Here is a 9,248-nt window from a genome sequence, read left to right on the forward strand (position 1 = left end):
CACTGAGAGAGGTGGGAGGTCAGCATCACCCATTCTTTCAAACCTCAGTGGATTCTGAGGGCGGATTTAAACTAGACTCCTTTCTCAAAAAATGCTTTTGTGAAATATGGCATTTTGTTTATGTTTCCTTTAACTCTTTGAAAAACATTCCCTCCCTTGCAATTTTAAGCTCTCTCTTTTTTTTTTTTTTTTTTTGCCTTTTTTTCTTTTTTCCCCGGTGTTCAGTGGAGAAATAAACTAGGAAAGACAATTCAGCTGGTGAGCAGACATTAATGCTGATGACCACAAGCCATTCCAGCCTCTTCTTTCACAGCTTTCTAACAATGAGCGTATGCTAAAATAGCTCATCTGGGACACAGAGCACTGGTTAAAGTCAGTAGTTGTCTTTTTGGTACATTTGGTCCAGTGACCAGGTACAGTCATTTTGGAGTATTTTTAGGAATAGGAAGAATCCTTCCCAGGAAAATTTGGAATGGCACATGCTCGTATCTCGGCCAACCTCCCCCCTAATATCGATCCCACAAAAGCTCCCATTGCGTTTGGGAGGAGGGGCCTTCCTAAACTGAATGAGGAGTTGCAGTCCCCTGAGCTGCTGACTCAGCAGCGGGCATTGATGGCGCTCTGTGATCTGGTCCATGACCCAGAAAAAGTCTACCAGGCGGTAGAATTAGGTAAGTGATCTGCTGCCATAGGGTTTGACACCATCGGGGACAAAAAAATCCCACTTTTTTGCATTATTTTTTTCCTTGCAATGTCTTTGAAGAAACAAAATGTCCATTAAGCTGTTTGTTTGTTTGTTTTTAATGTCTACTCATATTACCTTAAAAAGGTATAGAATATAATAATGTCATATACATTACAGTTACTTTAAGATTATCCTCCCTTTAAGATTTACCAATGGCTTATCAACACACACCTAAGAACAAAACTAATGCAGAATCGTTTTTTTTTCTTTTGCTTATTCTGAATTTTACTAAATTCCTTACATAGGCTAATTAAAAAAAAAAAAAAAATTCAAGTTTATATTCACAATTTGTAGCAGTCTGTTTTGTATCTATATAGGTCATTATGTGACACTGAAGAAATCCTCAAGTTTGCCACTGCCTTTTTCTCCATTTACTTCCTTTGTATTTTTTCCTCATAAGAGATACCAATGATCATGTTCAAAATCTATCAAGTTATTGTTTGATTAACAGTAACTGTTAAAGCAATGAGAGATTGTTAGTTTGTTTTTAGTCAGTGCTATGTGTGTATACACATAATCATTAATGGTTCACCCATTTTATTTCTATGTGTGAAAAGCAACACTGTGTGCATTTACTTAGCCCACACTACACCTAAAGAAAGTTTAAAAAATGCAGGCATCAATCCTGCAAACATATGCTTTTCTAAAAACATCAATGGCTCCACTGACTATGGCTGTCACCTCATAAATATTTGCAAGATTAGATTTTATTTAGTACAGAAGTCAGCAGGCTGTTTGTAGCATGGCATTTTTGGCAGTAGGCCTTGAAACTTCAAAGTTTCTTCCCTACTCGAGATACACCAATGAGAATTTCACTGTCACATCACAAGATGAAAATTCTGATTGTTTGCACTTCAAATAGTGAGATAAAAATGACTATTCCTATTTTAAATCGATGCCGAAGGTAAGAAATGTTAAAATGAACTGTTGTGTCTCACAGGATTCTTGGATAATTTGAAGACTTTGCTGCAACACCATGATAGTACCATCCGACAAAAAACAACAGAAGTCCTTTATATAATGGCTATGCATAGTGTTGGCAGGTAGGTCTAATTCCAGAGTATACTGAATGGTATTGGAAGCAATAAAGACATTTCAGAGAGAAACAAGAACAGAATTTCTAAGTTTTGGCAAGATAGGTACAATGTAAATAAAAGTATTTAGTTATGATTAAGCATGTTGCAGATTTATTTGAGCTATATTATGCTTAATTAAATCCATCCTCCAATGTTGTTTGTAGGGAAGGGTTGATACAAAATGGAGTAATTTCTGCCCTCGCTGAACTCTTGGATGATCCAGTAGATATCTGTCGGAAAAACACACATCAGACTTTTGAAATGATGGCCAAATTACCTGAAGGTAGGGATTCTTTCAGTATTTAAGGGCAATAGCAGGTAGATGAACTTACCTGATCCCTAAGTAATATTCCCCCCAATTTATTCTATTTTCCTTGAAAATAATATTTAAAACCACTATTTTTTCTAATTTTTTGTTTGTTTTCCCATGAGAATTTATTCTTTGGGTTCTATCAGAAAACTTTAAAAGGTATGACAGTCATCTTTTTTTACTGGTGGAGACAACTATGTTTCCTAGGGCTGTTTTTGCACTTCTAAAAATTTTCGAATTGTGTAATAATAGTGAGAATACTTAACCAAAATATAGAAAATGCTTTGCATCAATAACGAGTGAAATGCCTTGTCTGAAAAGTCGTGTCCTCTCTATATGCTGGGGTGGCTAATCCTGCTAGATCTGTTAATTTTCTTAGGTCTTATGTAAATTAAAGCTACCTGTTCAATATACAGGTTGTGTGGACTCCACACTTAAATTTGTATTTCAGAATCTTGCATCTGAATTTCACTTTGTCCTCTTCTGTTCAAAATGATGATCAGCTGTTCATCATGGTGCACTAATTTCACAGTACACAGGGTTGGTAGGAAGTTTTTCTAGTGTTAGGTACAAATCTCGTGAAATTTGCCTTATGCCTTCACTGCTCCTTACAAGCACTGGTGTATGAGGAGACAAATGAGCAGGTAAGGGCACCATCCATTTCACTGTATATTCCATAGATTGCCTATTAATATGTCTTTGGTTTGAGGCTCATAGGCATTGTTTCTTAAATGTACATTTTGACATTACTTTTAGGTGGTGAATTTAAAAAACAAAAAACAGGAAAACAAAACACCAAACAAACAAACAAAAAAACCCTGAGGGTGATGGAAGGAAGAATGAAATAGTTTGCTTTTTCTGATATTTTAGGCAAATATTGTTTACCCTTAGGCAAAATAGTTGAATGGACTTGGTTAGATATGAAGTTAAAAATGTGATAAATTATACCTAACTTCAGATGTCAAATATTGCTAGTCATCCTACCCTCTCTTTATAGCAGGAGAAAAATCAGTATCTCCAGGGGCAAAAAGTGTGACGTATCGTAGGTGTTTAGATTAGGATGAGTTCTGCTCTGGTGATGTCCATTTATCTCCAGTGAGATAAACAGAAGCTGAGTTGATTAGATCAGAGTCAGGCATGTAGCTTTTAAATGTTTCAGTCGAAATAGAGGAATCCAAGATGAGAATTTGTCCTTGACATGCGAGAAGAATAGGTCATTGTACCCTGTACGTGCTGTCTTTATATTTATGTGTATGTATAGTTTTCTAAATCTTTTATACACTAAGGGAACTTATGCTGATTTGTTACTTTTATTTCCAGGTTCAATTATAATAATTTCAATAGTTCTCTAATCTGAACATAAGTCTTAACCTTTACTCTTCCAGTTGACGAAAATTATAATTTTAAAATTAAAAATTTAGTAGATAGAAGTTATCAATTAAAAAGCAATACTATTTAAATTCGTGGGAAGGTATCTTGTCTGAGGAATTCTATTACATTACTGGTGTTTAAAAAAAATTAAATGAATGCTTAAGGCCTTGTGGAGTGAGCATACATGAATTCTAAAAATATAAAGATGTATTTTTACATGTATGCAACCTTTTTAAAGTCCTAAATAACTGAATTCATATGAAGGATATTAATACGGTGGGCAAAACAACTTTGTGCACATCACTACAGAAAATCAGTTTTTCTGTCAATTTGATTTCAGTAGCTGTTTTACAGATTTTTAAAATCAAATGAGACTGGAACTTGGCTTAGGTAAATTTCAACCTGTCTAGGTCATTGCTGGACCACTCTCCATCATCTTTGCCAAGTCTTGGAAGACGGGAGAGGTGCCTGAGGACTGGAGGAAAGCAAATGTCACTCCAGTCTTCAAAAAGGGCAAGAAGGAGGACCCGGGTAACTATAGACTGGTCAGCCTCACTTTCATCCCTGGGAAACTGATGGAACGACTTCTCCTTGGTGCCATCTCAAGGCATAACAGGGATAAGAGGGTCATTAGGGGCAGTCAACAGGCTTCACCAAGGGAAAGTCGTGCTTGACCAACCTCATTGACTTTTATGAGGACATAACAAGATGGATGGATGATGGCAGAGTGGTGGATGTGATCTACCTTGACTTGAGTAAGGCATTTGACACTGTCTCCCACAGCATCCTCACAGCTAAACTGAGGGAGTGCGGTCTGGATGAGCGGGTAGTGAGGTAGACTGCAAAGTGTTCCTGCTCCGGCAGGTGGATTGGACTGGATGATCTTTCAAGGTCCCTTCCGATCCCTAACATTGTGTGATTCTGTGGCTGCCTTTAAAGAATTCCATCCCTTACCTGTGTAGACAGATAGATGCCATCCTGTGAATATGTGGATCATAATAGAAACATAGGAGAAGAAAACAGAATATATAAGTGTTGGTAAATTTCTGCAGTTCACTGTTAATCATTAACCATTCATCCCTACTGGCTAAGGCTTTCTTCTTAGCCCTTTTGCAACAGCCTCATTCAGTAATAAGACTTGCTGTTCAGGCGCTGCTATATTGAACTGTGTTATTAACTCCACTCTTCAGACGTGGTTAGATCTCTAGCAGGCTGATGTGGGAGCTTACCACTTGTTTCCTTTTGCTGATGGAATTTTCAGATGTTTGCAAGATGCACAACTTAACTGAAAAGGTTTCAGTTTAAACAGGGGAACTGCTTCAGGGTTTGATGGCTGCTGCACTTACCCTTTTAGATGTGAATTTGAAACTTACAGATGTAAACTACAGCCTGCTTTTAGGTTCTGTCTCCCAAAACCCAGAGCATTTGCTAAGTAGGCTGAAAGTTTAGCTGTGTAAGCAGAAACATTCACTGGAGGATGAATAAAAGTTCTAGGGGGTGGAGAGAAAAGAAACAAACAACCAACCCTATCTATGTGGCCCTGAGAGGAAATGAGGGTGAGGTTTTTTTCAGTGTTTGCAGTTAGACACTTTCTAAAAAGCAGGAATTAAACCTAAGGGTTATAAGGAGAACATCTTATTACAACCATCATTTAGAGACTTACTGTAGTAGTAAACAATGTCAGCACTTGGTGGTGCCAAAACGTAAACCACTGCTTGTTATGAATTCCACATAAATCAAAATACATTGCCCAAAGCCGAGGACATGTAGTGGCGCACCATACTGCCACTCGGTTCTACTCCCATTGTTCCGTCTGTCCCTGCAGGCATCTGACTGTATCATTTTAGGTCAGGAGCCACTGATTGGAATTGTCACAACTATAAACCCAGTTTGGTGATAATCAGGAAATGTGAAATTATACTATACAAGGATAAATTAAACTGCCTTCTGGAGTACAAAGATTATCCAACTACTGCTGAGCTGAGAACTCAGCAAGAACTAAGAGCCAGCTGCAGCAGTGTCTCTCCTCAAAACCTTGCCTTTGATTGAAGGCAAAGGATTCACAGAAGCTCTGAAGTGAACAGAAAATATGGTTATCTTGAACACTGAGACTTGTTTCAAGGAATGGTTCTGGAGTTTTGCCTTCAAAAAGCAAAAAAGGGTAATTAGTAGTATGAAAAGAGGTCATTTAAAGAACTGCAAAACTAGTTATTTGGCAAATTCTATGCATCAGCGCTTTCATTGCAATTTCCTTTTAAATATAAGTAAGGAGAGTTACTTCATTTATTTATTAGAAGCCTGATATTTATGTCTGTTTTGAATATTTTTTTTCTGTGCATGAATGTATCTCTCTCTGAGTTATTACCCTTGGAAAAAAGTGGTGTTCTGAGCCATATATTCTTTTTCTTTAGATAAAAATATAAAGTACATACATAAATGTACAAGCCTGTATTTAAGGCTTGGGTGATAACTCCTTGAGCAGAATTTTTTTACTGTAAACCAGGCATATACAGATATCTGCCTTCCTCTCTGCATTTACTTCTACACCTCACATCCAGATAATGCGATAGGATATACCCATATCAGCTGGAGGAAGTCAGTAACTAAAAAACCATTCCCCGGCTAGAATTCCGATGTTTTCTACCGCAGAGGTAATTTACAGGGCTAATAAGGCAATATGTGCCATATGAAACAAAAGGAACATATGGCTGTACATGTATTTGGAATGCAGTGTAGTTGGTTTTGTTCACTTGAAGTCATCAGTGACTCCAGTAAGCTCTATGCCAGGCCACCTGGTCATTCTCCAAATGGGAGTAATTTAGGAAAATGTGGTTATTTTAAACAAATCCACTCGCAGACTATTTTTGATTCCTAAATTTAAGGATGTATACCAGTATCCACCAGGAGGAGTGGGATCATTAACAACTGAAAGGTGGGAAAATGCACAAAGATTGGGACAACACTGAGGAGTAACATTGCCAGAAGAAAACAACTTAGTGGCAAGAATTAATAAGCAGAAGACAAAAATGAGATAGATAGATAGATAGATAGATAGATAGATAGATGTGTTCAGTAGAGAACAGAAGAGGGAGAAGAGTCAGCAGCAGAAAACTGAGAATATTGGAAAAATTAATAGCAAAACTTTCACTCTTTGTGAAAATAGTTGACACACACAATACTTGACAATGTTAGTGAAAGGATGTTATGCAATGATAAATGACCTGGGCAATAACAACTGCAAAAGTAGTTCTAGAAAAAAAACCAAACTCTCTCATTAAAGTATGATTAATACTGAAAAAGTTTAATAATTCTTACCTGTTACCTCTCCTGGTTTTTATGAATACTTAATCCTTTTAGACAAAGATTGAGGTGGATTGGATGAGGCAATGGATTTTTAAGCTTGACAGAACCTCTATTTGGGAAGAGTCCAAGAGACAATGTTTCTCCTACTTTATTTACCTTCAGTGTCTCCACTATTGCACCCTTGGAAAATCATAACCAGTTGGATCGGTGGATAATGACTGTTTAAGAATACTTTTATCCCTTCGAAACCGGTTTTGCTCTATGGACTGCAAATGACAGGACAGATGGCATTCTTACCGCAGCAGATGGAACACCTCTGCTGTGAATGTCGTTGTTGCCCAGGTGAAGTGAAATCCCAGCTGTATTAATGCAGTTCTTTCAAGTGGCAGTGAGCTGCATCACTGATAAACCTGAGAAAATAGATGCAAATTTAATTGCATGATTTATCCAGGTGGACTACTAGGAGTCAAGAGATTTAATTTCAGCACCTATTTTGGCCTGGACTTTTTAGTTTTAACTTCCCTATTCCTCAGTTTTCTTATACAATCAGAAAATAGATTTTTTTTACTTCTGTGTAAAATAGAATTTATTTTAAAATCTTGAATTCTTCAGATAGAAAACAGAGTAACCATGATTTACTCAGAGTACTAGAATCAAAAACATCATAGGAATTAAATGATTAGGGAGTTAATCGCAAGGAAGTGCTATTCAGAGAACATGATTATGTGAATTGATTATTTAAACTTAATTATTTACTGCTTTATTTCTCCCCATGCCTATGCTTTTCTTAAGTAGGAACACAGGGCAGTGCTTCAGTTTCTTTTCTCCTTCCCAAGATAGCAGTCACTCAATGAGAAAAGTTACTGACTCCTTTTCCTTAGAAATACCCTTAGGCCTTTGTTAAAATATCCCAGGTTCTCCACTTCTGTTGTAGGTTGCCCGTAATACTTATGTTGGAAGGACCTTCTTAGTCGAATAAAGATTTATTTTTTAGTGCAAAATGTCTCTTACTCTCCTCATAATTGACTACTTACCTTGCAGCTATGCTCCATTGAATGCCAGTATCTTCTTGTCAATTCTTTCACTAGTCTGAAATGGCCACAGTACTACAAAAACTAGGGATGAAGGAGGCATGCCATCTAATAGTCCATTTGCTGGAAAAGGAAGCCCTGACTGATAACTTTTTCACAATTTAGCTGGCTAATAATAGGATATTATACTATAGAAAGCAATTTATACTAGAAATATTGTGCACTTTCTAAAGTAAATGATAGCACTTTGATGATAAATGAAGTATAGAGGATCCTGCACTAGCAATTATCATATATAGCTTTTAGTAAAGCCAAGTCAAGCCGCTTGACTGCAAACATCAAGAGCCGGCAATAGTATTTTCCCATTACTTGTAAGACCTAAATACTCCTGATGTGGCATGACAAACCTTTTGTACCTTCAAGGTGCACCATCATTGGCTCTTTTGCCTCTAGCCTTCAGGTGTAACAGTTTATAGGGAATACTTAAAGGGGCCCTTGTCTTCAGTACAGGGATAAAATACCTAATTCAAAATTAGACAGATTTTTCTCCATTTTGTACCTTGCAGATACCATGGAAGTTTCTTTCTTGGTAGTTCCTATAGATCTTGATCTATAACTTCTTTCCTAAAATTGCTAATATTCATAGCTCCAGAAAATATAAAAATAACATGCATTCAGAATTTGTGAAGATATTAAATGGAGCACATCTCTTAAATCTTACTGAGTTGCTCAAACGCAATTACTTAAGATTGAAATTGCTGAACGTTGGTGAATAAACTGAGGAGGAAGGTCTGGAGCAAATAAACAAAACTCAGCAGTCTGTCTTAAAGGAAAGAAAACTTCACAAACATTATCCAGATTAAGTAACTGTCATAACACTGATTAATGAACACACTACAGACACGTTCAGTATCATTTGAATGATTTATTTTAAGTGGACATTTTAAATGTTGATGTTATTAATCATTTTGTTTTAAATTTCTTAGAGCCCTTGGCTGAGATTTCTTGCACTAATCATAGAACATAGGGGGAACAAAAGTAGGTGGTTATTTCCCAATGTGCATGTGTGTCTGTGTCTCTGTGTATGTATGTGCTTTACAATTATCAAACATATATTTACACGCCAACTTTACATTGAAGTCTTTAAGAAGTCTTTTCTATGGCAGGGGAAAGAATCAACTGACCAAAGACTTAGGTCTATATGATCCATTTGAGATTTTCCAGTATAGTCCCACAGAGCTTCTTATGTATTCAAACTTTTGCCGGAATGTTACTCCATCCAGTAGTGTTTCTTTATGAGATGAAACCTGGAGCTGAAGAATGCATCTCTTCAGTTTCCTTAACCTCACTAAACTGTAAATAATTTAAATTATTAAATTGAAATATCAAGACATTTAGTTATTGTTCTTATC

The 9,248-nt window shown here is 36.6% G+C and overlaps 1 protein-coding gene across 1 annotated transcript in view; it reads left to right on the forward strand.

Moving 5' to 3' along the window:
* Positions 1 to 472: 472 nt before the first annotated feature.
* Positions 473 to 9,248, forward strand: part of RSPH14 (radial spoke head 14 homolog) — a gene marked incomplete at both ends in the record, with an annotated part of 69,080 nt that continues 60,304 nt past the window's right edge. The window contains 3 exons of the mRNA XM_080355602.1: positions 473 to 671; positions 1,686 to 1,788; positions 1,986 to 2,104. Coding sequence (XP_080211728.1) covers positions 473 to 671; positions 1,686 to 1,788; positions 1,986 to 2,104 — 421 coding nt within the window. The remainder of the gene's footprint in view (positions 672 to 1,685; positions 1,789 to 1,985; positions 2,105 to 9,248) is intronic.

Source organism: Nesoenas mayeri (genome assembly GCF_963082525.1).
Source record: "Nesoenas mayeri genome assembly, chromosome: 17".
Lineage (NCBI taxonomy): Eukaryota > Metazoa > Chordata > Aves > Columbiformes > Columbidae > Nesoenas > Nesoenas mayeri.